General features: G+C 46.6%; 1 protein-coding gene and 1 long non-coding RNA gene across 14 annotated transcripts in view; one reads left to right on the top strand and one right to left on the bottom strand.

The window, feature by feature from the left end:
• ST18 (ST18 C2H2C-type zinc finger transcription factor) overlaps positions 1-6,690 on the top strand; it is a 372,885-nt gene extending 366,195 nt beyond the window's left edge. For 12 of the 13 annotated variants that reach the window (XM_082362994.1, XM_082362995.1, XM_082362997.1 and 9 more), the window contains 2 exons: positions 778-921; positions 3,340-6,690. In XM_082362994.1, the coding sequence (XP_082219120.1) occupies positions 778-921; positions 3,340-3,480 (285 nt within the window). In that variant the 3' untranslated portion in view covers positions 3,481-6,690. The remainder of the gene's footprint in view (positions 1-777; positions 922-3,339) is intronic. The other variant, XM_082362998.1, reaches the window with a different exon arrangement.
• The window catches only part of LOC309614531, a 267,051-nt gene that overhangs the window by 37,317 nt on the left and 212,889 nt on the right, over positions 1-16,845 (bottom strand). The gene's annotated exons all lie outside the window — the stretch shown is intronic.

Genomic DNA, 16,845 nt, shown 5'->3' on the forward strand with positions numbered 1-16,845 from the left:
GAAACAGCCAATGCAAAACCCCTAACCCTTGAGAAGGGCCAGCGTCTTGAGAAATAGGAGAGTGAGTGTGGCTACAGGTCAGTGACCTGGGGGTTATAGGAGGTGAGTCCCCGGGGGACACACAGGGCTTCCCAGGCCCTTTTTAAGACGTTGGTTTTTATTCTGAATGAACGCAGAACCGTTACGGGGTTTAGAGCCGAGGGTTAACGCGATCATGTTTGACCTACGATCTGCCTGACATTTGAAGAGACCCGCGTGGGTAGGTGGGGTGAAGACGGGTCAGCAAGAGATTGGGTGGTGCCCAGCCGGGTGCGGGGCCGCCCCTGAGAGGGGGTCCCAGTCCCCACGGTGGCTGGACCTGGGGAGCAGCGGTGCAGGTGGGCGCCGTCTCCATCCTGGGCCTCTGCAGGGGGAGCCCAGTGGACGTGAAGGGCGAGAGAAAGTGCCGTCAGGGACGCCTCCTAGGCCTGCACAGCGAGCAAGCGGCCGTCAGCTGGGAAGTAGGGGGCTGCGCGGGCGGCAGGTTTGGGGAAATAGCGAAGGTTTGCCCTTGAAGTCCACCTTACAGCCACGTGGAGGTGTGGATCTGCAGCCGGGGAGAATCTGGGCTGAAGAGAGACGCGCTTGGGACCGTGGTTCCAGCCCTCAGAGCGATGGGGGGACGGCAGGGCTGCTGCTTTGTGAGGACCATGGCCATGCCTGGTCAGCACCGGACTCCGCTGAAGCCCGGCCCTTCCAAACTCTGCTTCCCACGTTCCCACGTTCTTTCCATTTCAGATCACGTCTATGGAGAGCAACTTAAAGACGATAGAGGAGGAAAACAAGCTGATAGAACAGAGCAACGAGAGCCTGCTGAAGGACCTGGCGGGCCTGAGCCAAGCCCTCATTTCCAGCCTCGCTGACATCCAGCTCCCACAGGTGGTGAGTCTGAGGCCGCGCGGCTCCGTCCCAGGGCTCCCCTTGCTGGCGAGCCGTCACCCAGGGCTCTGAGGGGACAAGCCGCCCACACTTCATCCCTGGGAACGTGATGGGTATTTACGTTTACCCTATGTCACGACCAAGGGCTTCTGATACCGCAGGAGTCATTCAAAGATGAGGAGGGTTTATTTGAAACTAGGTTTATAATATAAATGAAAATTGGAAGCCAAAGTTCCCGCTCTCAAAATTTGTTTCCAGATGGAAAGCTTGCTAACATGACTTTCACAATCTGAGACCCATGCTTTCTTTTTTTTTTTTTTAACATCTTTATTGGAGTATAATTGCTTTACAATGGTGTGTTAGTTTCTCCTTTATAACAAAGTGAATCAGTTATACGTATACATATATCCCCATATCTCCTCCCTCTTGCATCTCCCTCCCACACTCCCTATCCCACCCCTCTAGGTAGTCACAAAGCACCGAGCTGATCTCCCTGTGCTACGCGGCTGCTTCCCACTAGCTATCTATTTTACATTTGGTAGTGTATATATGTCCATGCCACTCTCTCACTTCGTCCCAGCTTACCCTTCCCCCTCCCCGTGTCCTCAAGTCCATTCTCTACGTCTGCGTCTTTACCTAAGTGTGAAGAACATACTTAAGTTCTCCTCATATAGAATAAAAAGCACAAGAGTAAAAAAAATAAAAAATAAAAAATAAAGCACAAGAGTGAGCAAGGCATCCTATTTCCAAAACCTAAACATATGCTTGAGGCATTGCAACTATTTAAAATTCATAGAGAATTGGTTTCCTTTACATTTTCATAAATATAATAAACATTTGGAAGAGGGCTGCATTGTTGAATGCTTTTCATTTCCTCAGTACAGGCATGTTTAGAACAAGTTTTCTAAAGCTGCAAATTTTATATACAGAAGGGTTTGAAAAAGCAGCAATTTAATAAAGAAATAGGATTGGTTTTCCTGAAAGCAAGAAATCTCTCAATTTGTCCAACTTCCCAGCATGGAGCCCTCATCTTCACCAATTCCAGATATGTCACCTGACAATAAGAAAAAAAACCAATATTTTTTTTAAAAAATCAATAATGTAATAAAAAAGAACCCAAAGGAAAATAAATGATTACTTTATGGCCAGTATTAAGGTAATTATTGAATATTATTTTTATATTATTTCTTAACATTTCTCTAACTCATACTTCAAATTTGTATTCTGTAATATTTCTTTCTTCAGTGGTGCCATAAAAATCACTGTTACCGTGGAAGATAAGTTGTACTTTGTATAGTTACATACAAGGCACTCTCGCGGTGATTTGGGGGCAGGTCCCACTAAATGTTCACAATTTATTTCGAGCACTGGTCTCCCATCTTATGGCGGAGGGAATGGAGGCTCTGAGCCTTACGTAATTTGATGGAGGTTCCAAAGCCAGCACAAGCGAGGTGGCCTTTACCACTCACAAGCGAGGTGGCCTTTATCACTCTGCCATCCGGGTCCTCGTCCAGCTAGAAACTCGGGACACGGCAAAGGCAGAAATGACAAGGGAACGGAAAGCAGTGTCAGGCAGCTGGTGGAGTCAGTGCTTGGCCGGGCAGAATGAGATCAGCTTCACGCTGAGAAAGCCGAGCTCTTCAGCAGCAGCAATCACAGTAACGCCCTTTATTCCTTTGCACTGAGACCTTTCACAAGCCCCTTCTTCCAGGCCTCTTGTGCAGTAGGTAAGGCACGTTTCCGAAAAGCTGGGAAATGCGGGCCCAAGAAGTGGCGGAGCGGCAGTCCCCCGGCCGCTCGTTCCTTCCACTCGGGCAGTTGCCACGTCGCGAGGGCTGCTCGGTTTGAGCCACCACGTTAGGGACAGGAGGGGCCACACGCAAGCGAAGAGGACGAGGTGAACAGACCGGACCCTGTGAATCCCGTGTTCCACCTGGAAAGACAGGGGAAGAGCCCAGCCCTGACCTCGAGGGGGAAATGGACAAAGGAGTCTGAGGATGAAAGAGGACGGTTCCCGCCAGACAGCTGGGGGCACCTCGTCCCGCCTCACAGCCCTGAAACCCCGGCCCAGGGCTGCCAGGGGAAGCTTCTGGGCGAGCAAAGCCCTCCTCCGGCCTGGCCCACACCCCACTTCTGCAGACGAGGTCTCCGTGCTGAGCACGTGCCTGTGAGGGAGGCCGAGAGCCCCTCTCGGGAGAAGGGTGCAGCTGGGAAGGGCCCAGCCCGGCGGCGAGCCCTCCACCTGGTGTGGCTCCAAGCTGACCCCAAACTGCGGGCGGTCGCGCTCACCCCATCAACTGAGTGAAGAGCCAGCAGCCGCCTGCCTCCCTGCGTCCCTCCCGGTGCCCCCCGTGGACTTGCTCCCCTTTTCCCGGCAGCCTGGGTCACGTGCCTGATGCCATGTGTTCTGTCCTCCTTCAGGGGCCCATCAGCGAGCAGAATTTCGAAGCGTACGTCAACACGCTCACGGACATGTACAGCGATCTGGAGCGGGGCTATTCGCCCGAATGCAAGGCTCTGCTGGAGAGCATCACGCAGGCGGTGAGGGGTATCCACGTGTAGGAGCCCAGCGCCACGGGCCGCGGGACTCGCCGCCAGCAGCCGCGTGTACAGATCTGGAGGGCCCCCCCCCGGCCGCTAAGGCAGGCAGGTGCCCTACTGTATCTACAATTGCAACATTGCACTAATTTTTCCCCCCAGCTAACGTGAAAAGGAAAGAAAAACTATGATAGACTCTTTGGATGAAAAGCAATGCAGTCAAATATTAGATCTTATTTATTTTCATATGCTTTTCTTTTATTTCTTCATTGCACTCTTTTGGGTTTTTTTTGTACAGTATATGTAAAATAAACGTGACATTTTTATATTTTATTTATTTCTAATCAAAGAGTTTTTTAATCTTTTAATTGCATTTTGAAGTCTGCCATATTTTTACAAGTGTGTTTATTAATTTATTTTCCAATAGAATTTAAATAGAAATGCTATTCTCAAATCACGTATCTTGCTGGGTTTAAAGGAGAAGACAAAAAAGAATGAAGGAAATCCTTGTCTAAGGACTGCACTGTGGTCCAGTTTGATTTTTATTGCACACTTCTACCCCAACCCCCCGTACCACCTTCACTGGCTTTGTGTTTATAAACAGGCTTAGGTAACATGCGCAGAAGGGACAGCAAGATAAAAGGCACCCACTCGTGGGATGTGCGCCCTCACAGAAGCACAGTAGACTGGAAAACAGCCTGTTCCGAATTTGTTAGCAATAATTAAATATAGCAATCAGCAAAGTATTCGACTTGGCTGTACAGTTTCAATTCATATGAATTATTTATTTGAAATGAAACAAGCTTTTTTAGTGATGCAGGTCTGTCCATTTGTTTTTCAAGTCACACCAGATAGTTGGCAGCTCTGACCCTGAGATGAGAAATAAGACTTGATGTGACCAGCCAGGCTTTCCTGCCACACGTTGGCACAATATACAAGGGACAGTATTGATGTAGATTTGTACTTAGCAAATGTAAACGCATCCAAATGGAAAACTGTGTAGATACCATATCCCCTGAAATAGCATTTATCTTACTGGGTTGACTGGGAAGAAATGGAAAATATAATCACACATGCAAAAATGGTACCCAGATCCGAGTCATTGCTTCAAACACTGGCGACATTGTCTCAGCCTCCTTAGGCAGCCAGCCAGCTTTCAATTTGCCAGAAGTCTTTCTGCAGAACGACAAGTGCTACAAAGCACACACACTCGCAACCCACAGACAGACACACTCACAGACACGAAATTGAGCCCACAATCTCGCATTTCTGGGTGGATCAGAGTTTAGTAGTTGCTATAGTAAAGGCAATGTCTATTTCAGGGATTGTAAAGTAGTTAAGCATTGTTTCAAAAGTTTTTTTATATTTATTTTTTTTAAGAAAAAGGTATAGACAACCAGCTAAACTGCCTTTTTGCTGTGCACACACCCCGGGTGTGCTACGTGCCTCTGTGTAAATGGGCTTGATTTCTGTGCTGTAACGAAGTGTTTATTTTTCTTAGCCTCCTAGGTGTGTAGACCAAATGCGATGGCGCTCGCAGGCTTGATGTTTTCCACTGTTATTACTGTTACTGCACAAACTACAGCACCGTCCACCGTGATTTCACCCCATGACACTGGTCATTGTTCCGTATTAAGTGGGGCTTATCTTTGGTTTGAGGTTCGTTTGAACCCTGACTCTTAGTCTAGTGAAAATGAGATGTCTGTGCTTAGGTAGGAACGGTGGGTATTTAAAAATCAACTTTAAAAAAAAAAGAGCTACCATGTGTGCTGTCTATTATAAACGGGACACCAAACAGAATTTTCTATTAAAGTTATGTACTTGCAAACATTTTGCTATACAGTCCTTGATAGATGCACACAGATGAGTTCACTTATTACAAAGACAAAAGTTTAATTTGCTAAATATTTTAACAAGTTTGTTATATATTTTATTTAATTTAAAAGAAACCTCTTACCGACCTATGTATTTATTATTATAATTTACTGTGACTTCAGGTTCATTGATTTGTGTTTGCATAGTTTGAACAGGACGTTTCTGTGAAGGATGTTTGTATTTATTTGCCTCCTTTGTACTTGATCTGTTTTGTAATGTGCACTGAATTTTTTTTTCCTTTCCACTATGTTAATGATCGATACTGTAAACTGGGTCTTTTGTAAACAACAAAGAGGCAATGATGTACGCATTTTTTTAATTTGAAGTAGTTTGTACACTGTTTCTTCAAACAATTAATATTTCTTACATCAAAGCAACCAACTGTGTTCAGTGCTGTACTTTTGGTGTATGGTAGGAAATAAAAATTGATAAGAGTTTCGCTGTGGTCTTTCTTGAGCTCCTAGAGACGCTTGGGGCCATCCCATGGTAAGCACTGTGCCCTCCCCCCAAGGAGCTCAGCGTGGGGAGTGCACACCTGAGCCTGTGAGTTGCTCTGATGCTCTGGGGTCTATCTACCAGTCTGCTTGGCTTATTTTTTCACCCCAAGTGGACAGGACTTTTGCCAGTTGGTAGCTGCCCCAGCCTGGGGTTCAGTAAATACACATGCAAACCAGCAGATGCCTCTGAGATCAGGAAACCTTTGCTTGCACCAGCAGGAAATTCACCTGCCTCTAGTGAGAAGTAAGATAGAGGCCCCACCCTCCTGATGCTGACATCAGTTTGGGTGCTGAGTATATATGTGCATTCCTGTAAGCCAGTTGAACACAGATTCAAGGAAAATAATCAATTGTGTTTTTTTAATATTTATTTATTTATTTGGTTGTGCTGGGTCTTAGTTGCGGAAGGCGGGCTCCTTAGTTGTGGCTTGCCAGTTCCTTAGTTGTGGCCTGCGAACTCTTAGTTGCAGCTTGCATGTGGGATCTAGTTCCCTGACCGGGGATGGAACCCGGGCCCCCTGCATCGGGAGTGCGGAGTCTTATACCCTGCACCACCAGGGAAGCCCCGGAAGATAATCAATTCTTGACAGCGCCTGTTTGGCTTGTATGTTTTTCCCATCTCATGTCAAACAGCTTAATTTAATTTTCCAGTTTCTGCCCAGTTTTACACATCTCTAGGCCTGGTTGCCATTTATACTCAATGTGGTAAAAAAAAAGAAAGAAAAAATTCATGTCATCATTGTGATAAAGCAAACTTGACTGAAGGGGAGTCTGGGTCCCCAGAGGAAAGCCAGGGTACTTGGGTAGACCTCTGAGTCACGGGGGTTGGTGCACAGGGGTTAATGCACAGTATATATAGCTTGCTTTTAATCACCAAGTGTATGTGTGTAAGATGTGCCTATGATCCATCCTGTAACTGGATCACGGGTCGCAAGTCTGCTCAGCGGTTCTTAGCGCCCCTCCTTGCAGAGAAGGCGCGTCTCGCCCTGCCTGGGATTTTACATCAGCGAGCAATGCCTGCATCCCTGTCACTCGACGTGGCGGAAGAGGAGAACTGGTCCTACGGAATTACGAAGAGAACAGTAAGAGTCCTATGTTCATACGACAGATGTTTTATCAGAAGGCGTGTGTGCCAGGCCCACCCCCATGTGGGTTCAGCCTGGTGGGGGAGGGGAAATGAGCAATAGGTACACAGGCTCCCGCGGAAACAGTGTGCAGGGTACCACCTGCCTCTGACTTCCTGGGAAAAGGGCTGGTTACAGATGAGCTGGCAAGTCGGGAGAAAGGCATTGCACAGCGCGAACGGCACCTACAGAAGAGGACGGTGAGACAGTCATCCACCGAGCAGGTAATTAAAATATCCGAAAGTTAGTGAGAAGTGAGGCGAAAAGCCCAGGTTGGTAGGAAAGGGAGTCAAATTATAAACATCCAAGGTAAAGAACCGTAATTTCCACACGCAGACCCCAGAATACCAAAGAAAGATCTAAAACCAAAGAATGACAAGATCAGGTTTCCACTAGAGACAATTTATTCCATCAATTCAAACAATTACTATTTCTTACCTGAAGGCAACAAAATTGTGTTCAGTGCTGTACCTCTGATATTTGGTAGGAAATAAAAATTGATAATGAGTTTTGCTGTGATCAGTTTCAGGCTGCTGTATGGAAACCCTTGTCACCAGCCCACGAAAGGCCCTAGAGCCTTAGACACAGAAGTAAAACACTTCTACTGGAACCACGTTCTGAGTGAAAAGAAGAGGGTAAATGATTCCTTGATTTGCCTCCTTAGAAAAAGTTTTAAAAAGTAACTTGCCATGGTGCATAAGTATTTTACTAATCTTCTTAAAACTCATGTTTTCTACATCTCTTTCCACACATTAAGTCCATTTTATTGTGGTCTGGGAATAGTACTCTGCCATTTCCTCTCTTTATTTAGCAGCTAATCACAAAGCAAACAGATTGAATTGGCTAATCGCTGTCTGCGCTGTCAGACCCCATCAACGATGCCTGGATGCTTCAGCTCCTGAAATCCTCAAACACGTTGATGTCGTAAATATCGTATCAGTGATACTGATGAAGAAACGGCTGCTCAGAAAAGTTAGTAAGTTGCCCAACACCAGAAAACTGGGAAAAGGCACAGCCAGATTGGAACACTTTCCACTGGTTTTAAGATCTAACCCATGGGGATCTGTCTACTCACCTGTTAGATGCTGTCTCACCTGGAAGAAAGAAAACAAGAGTTAGTCAAGATTAAGATATCTGTTATGGGAAGGAAATCCATAAAAGAGGGGATATATGTATACATATAGCTAATTCACTTGGCTGTGCAGTAGAAACTAACACACATTGTAAAGCAAATATACTCCAATAAAAATAAAAAAAAAAAGATATCTGTTGATCCTCACTCATTTCTATTAGGTCTAAAACTAAGAATGGAATTTTAGGGCCAGCTATAGTAAATACTGCTGTGCAGCTTTCCAAAGTTGAATGTAAAAAAAAAAAATATTTGTTGGGCCCAGACACGTGGAATATCCCTAAATCTTGAGGTGACAACAGTGCATCCTGGTGTCCTGAGCTCCTGAATCGCTTCTCTTAGCTTCCCAGACACAACACGACGGAGTGTTTCCATCAGCATCGTGAGACTTGGAGAGTGAAGAATTTGCCTGACACCCCAGAGATAAGTCCAAGGTCAGGATTCAACCCGGTTCTGACCCCCCGAGAAGCTCCTGTCCCTTCTGCAGGCCACCAGCACCGTCTAGCCAACCCCCAACTCCCCGACCAACATCCCAACCTGCCTCAGATTACAGCCTGCGGGCAGGAGGGGCCAGTTCAACACCAGTCTGGATAAAGCTGTTCAAAGAAGCATCGCTTTCACATTTTAGCCACATTGTTACTGTGTGTTTTTCTTGTACAGGCGCGTCATGCACATGTGACGCCCTAATCATCGATTTGACGAACTGGGATTGAAAATCTTGATAACGGGTCACCACTGCCCCCAAAATAAGGAAAATATAAAGAACATTTTTTGTTGTTGTTTTTAAGGCAAAACAACATAATTATCGTGTTCGGTCATAAGCTGCTTTGTGTGTGCTTGACAGTTTTGCATTGGCCTCTGACAAGTAAAAAGACATTTTGTATCGACCTTTACCAGTTATTAAATATGTAAAAACATAAAGAGACTGTAAATTTCCCTGCTCTTAAGAAACAGCTGCTGTTTCAGAGTTTTCCCCTCAAATATGTATTATCACATATAAATGCAGTCATTTTCCTTCTGTGACTGATTACCTAATTCAGTTTGGAATGAAATCCGGGATTGGGGGAAAGGGCTAGATATCGTAGATGTTTTGAAGTAAGAATGGCACTCTGGGGACAGGACACTAACAATGCTTTTGAAGGATCAAACTTCTAGCCACTGGAAATCATTGTGAACATTTCTCCCCAAGACTAGCGTCCTTGAATTCCAAAAATAAGGCCCGAGGCCCAGAGGACCAGTGGCTTCCATGCCCACCACTGGCTGTGCTGGGCTCTGACGCACCTGGACCACCGGTGTCTCCCTGACATGCCTTTGCCACTCCGGGAAATCCTTGCCCAGGAAGGAAAAGTTTAAATATCTTCAGTACTTGTTCAGCAGCTTCTCAACAATACACCTATCCGATCGGGAAGGACTCAGCGTGCTCTCGCTGGAGACACCCTTCCAGGACAACAGACACCCCGAAATGACCGTTAATTCTTGGAGATGCGCCCTGCCGGAAGCATCTCTTCCAAACCTGCACGTGGGGAAAGCCCCCCAGGGGCCAGTCACACCCTCACAGGCAGAGCCCTCCTCAAACCACTCAGCGCCTTCCTCAGGGGACTGTCAGGGTTACATTAACCAAGCTTTGTACCGTCTGTGGGTGCAGCATTCGACAGACCCCAGGAGTTCCTGTGTAGCCACAAGTTACACCTACAGCTCCCATCTTTCGGTGAGTGGATAAATCAGTGGCTCAGTTTGACTCATCAGAAATCTGAAAGCTTAACTCCGAACCTTGCCAACAACCCTCTTGGGCACTTCCATGAACATAAAGGAAAACCAAAAGCTTCTGCTCTCCCCACATGCCCTTTGTTTCCCGAGAATCACCTGGATCCGTGGCAAAAACGTAAATAATGAGCAGAAGCAGGGGAGGGAGAAGGAAAGGAGGGAGGGAGGGGAAGAGAGAAACAAGGATAGAAAAATGATCCATCCCTCGTATCATATGGTTTTTTGTTTTTTTTTTTAATTATTTATTTATTTATTTATATTTATTTTTGGCTGTGTTGGGTCTTCGTTTCTGTACGAGGGCTTTCTCTAGTTGCGGCAAGCGGGGGCCACTCTTCATCGCGGTGCGCGGGCCTCTCACTATCGCGGCCTCTCTTGTTGCGGAGCACAGGCTCCAGACGTGCAGGCTCAGTAGTTGTGGCTCACGGGCCCAGTTGTTCCGCGGCATGTGGGACCTTCCCAGACCAGGGCTCGAACCCGTGTCCCCTGCATTGGCAGGCGGATTCTCAACCACTGCGCCACCAGGGAAGCCCATATCATATGGTTTCTTAAAAGTAAATGAAAACTGCACGGAAATTCCTTATGAGCAACAGCAGAAGCTAATTCCTGGGCCTGGACGAGCCCAGGGCTTGATGGGTTCCCACGGGTCCCGCCAAGCGCCCATGAGGATTTAAAAAGAGGTGTGTGTGCGCGTGTGTGTGTGTGTGTGACCGCACGCACACGTGTCTGTTTTAACATGTATTCAGTGCTTAATGTTCACCAGGAGTTTCCCAAGTGCCATGAACACCCAATTTAATTCTCACCACAATTCCGAGAGCTATGGATTATTACACTCATTACACACTTTGTAAAGGAGCCACCCAGCGGCTGAGTCGCGTGAGCTCAGCTGAGGCCGGCCGTCCATGGCACCCCTTTCTAGTCCCCAGAGAACGTGCTTGTCCACACCCGTCCTTCCTGCCCGCCCTCGCCCGCCTGCCCCTTCCGTCTCCCCTCCTCCCCCGTCCTGAGCAGGAACGGCCCGCATGAGTGCTGGCTGGTGCCACAGGGGGACCTAAAACCAGGCTCGGTATGGTAGCTTGAATAAAATACAGCTTTAAAATTAATTTTCCTTTCGTTGTACTTATTTTCAGTGTAACTGCTAGAAAATGTAAAGTTCACGTGTGGCTCTCACTATTATTTCTCTTGCATGGTGTTATCTGACCATTCCTTCTAGAAAAGGCCTGAGAGTTTTCAAGAAGAAAAGCCAAGAGTGAATTTCTGCAGCTTAGAAATCACAATGCCTTTATTCTCCCTTTTCTGCTTTTTTTAGGGAGAAATTGCCAAATTATGAAAACATCTGAGAACATAAGTTTTACATGTTCAGGTAAAAAAACGAAGTGGCTAATCGCACCATTAAATCTATAACTATGTCAAATATGGTCACATAACCTGGAAATCTACTCATTTTCGTTTTTTAAAAAACAATTACCAATCTACAGAAGCAAATTCTGTTTTAAAAGATCACAGTAATGGTTGGAATAATGTTTTTAGTACATATCTGCGTATGATGCTGAATTAGCTTAGGGAACCGATCCGAAATTAGAGAACCAAAAAATATCGAGTGTATTTCTTTTCTTTTAAGCAAGGGTGATCATTTGTGGGAAAGGAGTCTGAGTTTATTGTTCCCACAGCAGGAGATCATCTGCTCCTGAAGGGGAAGGGGAAGGTGGCTATCGTTTAGGGCAGATCTTTCCGTGGACGAGCCTAGCTGGGTAAGGTTTGGGGTGTAATTGCTTACCGTGGACCCCGGTTAAGAGGGGAGGGTAAACGGATATTGAGGTTGATTGGCCAATATTCATGTAAGTGGATATGGGGGAAGTTCCTGAAACGAACAAGGTGGTGATTTGCAGCTTTATCTTCCTGGCAGCATTTCCCAGACTAGTAAAGCCACGTGCCTAAAGACCCTGCAACAGGAAGGTCGTGTTGATGTATGTGGTAGACTATGGGGGTGGTTTCTGCTCACCAAGGTAAAGTTGCAGCGATCTTACTGTGGACTTAAGGAATCCCAGGGCCCGAGAGCTGACAGGGACGGCCTCAGGAAACGTGTGGGGACCAGGTGGCCAGCGTCAGCACGAGTTCCTTGGTGTGACGACGCAGCGTGTTCTCAGAACGTGGCAGGCACAAGCCAGTTGCCTACCAGTGGCAACGACATCAGCCTGGACACCATGAAGAGGGCCAATGAGAACGCAGCCGCCACCCCGCCCTCGCCCGTAGCAGATCCACAGGTAAGGCTTGAGTGCGGTGAAATTGACGAGCAGAGGCCTGGGGCAGAACACACAGGAGGGGCGTCTCACCAAAACCAGAGCTGCCAGTTGCTGAACTGTGTGACCTTAGGACACCTCCCACCACGAGGCAGGCCACCGTATTTCTATTTTACTGGAGGCTCCAAAAAGTTAAATAACTTGTCCCCGATCACCCAGCTGGCGAGTGGAACCGCTAGAATTTACACCCAGGTCTGTCTGATTCCAAACACCACGGTTCTCCTACCTCGCCACACTGAACCTGATCCTTGATGGAGAAAAATCTCAGATCTGGGGGCGGGGAGGGGGCGGGGTGTGAAGTACACGGTGGGGCAAATGTGGGAAGATGCCAAAGCTCTTGCAAAGCTGAGCAGAGGGTGAGGGCCTGAGCGAAGGTGACCGAGAAGGAAACTGGGAGGAGACCAAGTTCAAGGAAACATTTCAGAGAGTAGAATCAACTATGCTAAGATCAAGTACATTCCAGAATGCTTTCAGAGACACATACAAGCCAGGAATGGGTTAGGAAGCCATTCCCAGCTATCGTCCAAGTTAACATTCAATCTCTCAGTGTTCGAGTGTGAGGCATTTGTCACAGGGATACCTCTGAAGCACTGAAACTAGTAAGAAATGAGAAATCTCAGGATTGTTTCTGCGTCCATGTTCAATCCAAATATCCAGAACTTCCTGCCAGAGCCACCGAACAATTGCTATCATCGTAATGACTTATAATTATGTTAGGGCTTTCTAATTTAATAGAAAGAAAGAGTAATTATATTAGACAGATTTGGTTCATCTGAACATAACAGTAAAACCCTAATACAAGTGATAGAAAGGTTTCTCTCTCTCTCTCTCTCTGTCTCTCTCTCTCTTGCTTTCTCTCTTTATTCAAGAAGGTGAATGGCAGGCAGTCCAACGTGGCTCTAGTTTCATCTGTCTTTCTGAACTATCATCCTATCACTAGCTTGCATCCTCAGGGTCATCACAAGAGCCAGGGTGGCTGCTAGAGCTCCAGCCATCTCACCTGCATCCTAGACTAAAAGAAAGTTGGAGAGAATGACAAAAGAGCAAAAAAGGGACCCACAAAGCTTAGCAGATCCCTTTAACCATCCATCCCATGCACCACATATAACACTTGTACTTTCTTTTTTTTTTTCCTGTTAGCAAATATTTTTATTTATTTTTTTATTGGAGTAAAATTGCTTTACAATGTTGTGTTAGTTTCTGCTGTACAATGAAGTGCATCAGCTCTATGTGTACTTATATCCCTCCCTCTTGTGAACCCACTCCCCCGCCCCGATCTAGGTCATCACAGAGCACCGCACAGATCTCCCTGTGCTACACAGCAGGTTCCCACTAGCTATCTGTTTTACACATGGTAGTGTATTTATGTCAAACCTAATCTCCCAATTCGTCCCACCCTCCCCTTTCCCCTCTGTGTCCACATGTCCGTTCTCTACGTCTACGTCTCTATTCCTGTCATACAAATAGGTTCATCTGTACCATTTTTCTAGGTCCCACATATATGCATTAATATACGATATTTGTTTTTCTCTTTCTGGTTTACTTCACTCTGTATGACAGACTCTAGGTCCAACCACGTCTCTACAGATGACCCAATTTCGTTCCTTTTTACGGCTGAGTAATATTCCATTGTATATATGTACCATATCTTCTTTATCCATCCATCTATCGTTGGACATTTAGGTTGTTTCCATGTCCTGGCTATTGTAAATAGTGCTGCAATGAACTTTGGGGGTACTTACTTTCATTGGCCAGAATTCGTCACGTGGACTTAGCTAACTCTAGACAAAATCTTTTTTATTTTGGATTACAATGTACGTAGCCAAAAATTGGAGTTCAGAGTTCTGTTACTCAGTGGGAACAGAGTGGATGTTGAGGTGCTCATCTCTCATTACCTCTGAGCCCACTTGATGTAGAGTATCACCTGTGACTCATTTATCCAGGGTAGAATTGGGTGAGAGTTCTTCAAATAATAGCATTCCTCTCAATGCAATTTTTAAAATCATTATTTTTAAAATACTTTTTATTTATTATTTTTATAACCTGATAATTCCTTCTTCTTCCTGAAAAATAGAAGTTTGCAATTCTTGGACTCTTCCTTAAAAGGATTGCATATGCCCAAAGTTTATATGCATTTATGGATATGACTGAATTTGAGGGGCCTAAAAAGTGGTTCCTAAAAGACCCCAATCCTAAAATTCCCACAGGTAACCCAGAGCCAGGACTGTCACCCTCTACACTCCACCTTGAAAAATCCTACTTAACAGGCAAATCACTGGGGTTTTTTTTTTCACCCAAAGCATGTAAAACTATGATTCATAATAACAAAAACTGTAGGTGAGGTATTTGGTATAGAGCTAATAACATCTGCATCTGTATGAATGCAGTTTTTTTACTTTGCATCTAGGGGTTTTGGCACTAAGTAGGCAGAGCCAGAAAAATATTATCGCCTGACTCAAGTTCTATAATGTTATACAGATTTGGAGAAACAAATTGGCCAAGACACAGTTTTTCAAAACCGCTATGCCATAATGGAATGCTAATTTCTCCACTGCAATTACACTTGGATCTGGCCCTACACAATGAGTGAATCAAGTTTTCAATAGCCTTTTTTAGCCTGTTCCTATGACTGAATTATGCACATTTCCCACGATGCTCTTGATTCCAAATTCATTTCCTATCATCATGTGCATCTTTCTCCTGAATGTTCCCTCAGGATTGTGAGGCTGTTTCTGCACTTGATTCCTCCAACACCTGATTTGGTTAGGGCTCAACATGCGTCTGTCACAGAGAGATGCCTTACTCTTTAGTAGAAGGTCTGGTTTACAGGATCTCACTAAAAGGGGGGCCAGTTTACATGGATTTCACAGACCATGACAGCTTTCAACAACTCATTTTAATTTGTTTTTCTTCCACCTCTTTTGCACTCAGGACTCTTTTCCAGTCAAACCTACACAATATTCTATTTGAAGATTAGTCCAACTTATTCTCTGATTGAATTTGGTCAAAAGCTCTGGTCCATCAGTTTATACTCAATTCCTCTCCAGCCTCTATTTTGTAGACCCAGAAAATTTTCTCTTAATAATATCCTTTAATAGCCCCTAAAATATTTGAAGGCTTTTTCTAAAAATACTGGTAATAGGGACTTCCCTGGCGGTCCAGCAGTTAAGACTCCGCAGTTCCACGGCAAGGGGGCACGGGTTCATTCCCTGGTAAGGGAAATAAGTCCCACTTGCCACACTGTGTGGCCAAAAAATTAAAACAAACAACAAAACTGGTCATAAAGTCTACATTTTTTTAACTTTGGGAAATCCAAAGAAGTGACCAGAAAAAAAGCATAACGTGCAGTCCTAGTGGGGCACGTCCTGTTTCTCCCAAAGATCCCCGAACAGACATCACCTCCTGTGCATCTTCCTTAGGGCATCCTCTCAAGCCGGAAGGAAGGGCCCCCTGCCCTCTGCACTGTGCCCCCTGGAACTGTGGGAGAATCCACCCAGGACGGTTGACCCACAAAGCTGTCGAGCAGACGTCACCCCCTCTCTGAGAGGCGGCAGGATAGAGAGGAGGAGGTGATGGGCTCCAGGAAGCTGTCTCAGCAGCTGTCCGGAGCTGAGTCCACTTGGGATTTGCTCCAGCCGCACGAGCCCGCCGGCTCCGGCAGGTCCGTGCAGAACTCTAAACGTGGTTTGGCGTCGTAATGCTGGGGACAGAAACCTGGACTCTGTTACACCGAGTCTCCATTTCTCCCGCGTCACAGCCCTTATCCCAGCTCCGCCCTGCAGCTCAGGGACGCCCGACACTCCCAGTGACGCCTGGGACAGTCACACCCCAGCTTCAAAGAAAATTCCCGAAGCTACAGGTAGAGACCACCCCAAAAGGGCCCGGGTTCCGGAGAGAAGTCGATGAAACTGTGAAAGGGAAAGTGAGGACCCGGAGAAGGCCACCAGCCACTGCAACAAAGAAGGTTGAACTTCAGCTCAGGGGCAAAGTAGGGCTTCAAACGTGAAGTCCAAGGTGGAGCTAAACTTGATTTGCTTTCATTTTTAGGAAATTATTTTCTATAATAATTCTGCCCGAATCAAGATTTCAGAGACTTGAAGTCACAGGCTCGTGAGTCGGGGGCAGTTGTCCCTAACGAGGGCGGGACGGCCTGCAGCTCCAGCTCCGTTACCCCCGAGCTGGGTGATCTTGGGGACCTTTGTAACCTTCCTTGGCCTCCGTTTCGTCCACTCTCTCGGGCCTGGGTTTGATCTGATTCAGTATTTGTTGCCTTCCTTCCTAGGAATAAAAGGGCCAGTCTCCTGCAGAAACCCCCTCAAGAGCTCAGAGTTACTGCCATGAGCCTGGGGCCCACACTGGACCCCTCTGGCTGCTGGGCTTTGACAGAGGGCGGGGCTAAGAGCCTCTACTCTGTCCACCCGCCAGCGCGATCTCAGCACCTTCACTGCGGACGCAGGCCAGGGGCCTCCAGCAGCATCCAAGGAGGAAGAGGCGAGGTCCCAGGAAGGAGGCGTTGAGGTGGAAATTGCATGGGGGAGATTTAGTGGGAGGCACCCTTAGGATCAGGCCCTGTGGAAGCAGGACGGGGCGGAGGGAGGGGCTGAGCAGTGCTGCAGTCGCTGCAGAGACCTCAGCCAAGCCTCAGGGGGGCTCTGAGGCTGGCACGCCCTTGCAGAGCTGGTCCACTTTGGAGCAAGGGGTCT

Source organism: Balaenoptera borealis, assembly GCF_965194805.1.
Source record: "Balaenoptera borealis genome assembly, chromosome: 17".
NCBI lineage: Eukaryota > Metazoa > Chordata > Mammalia > Artiodactyla > Balaenopteridae > Balaenoptera > Balaenoptera borealis.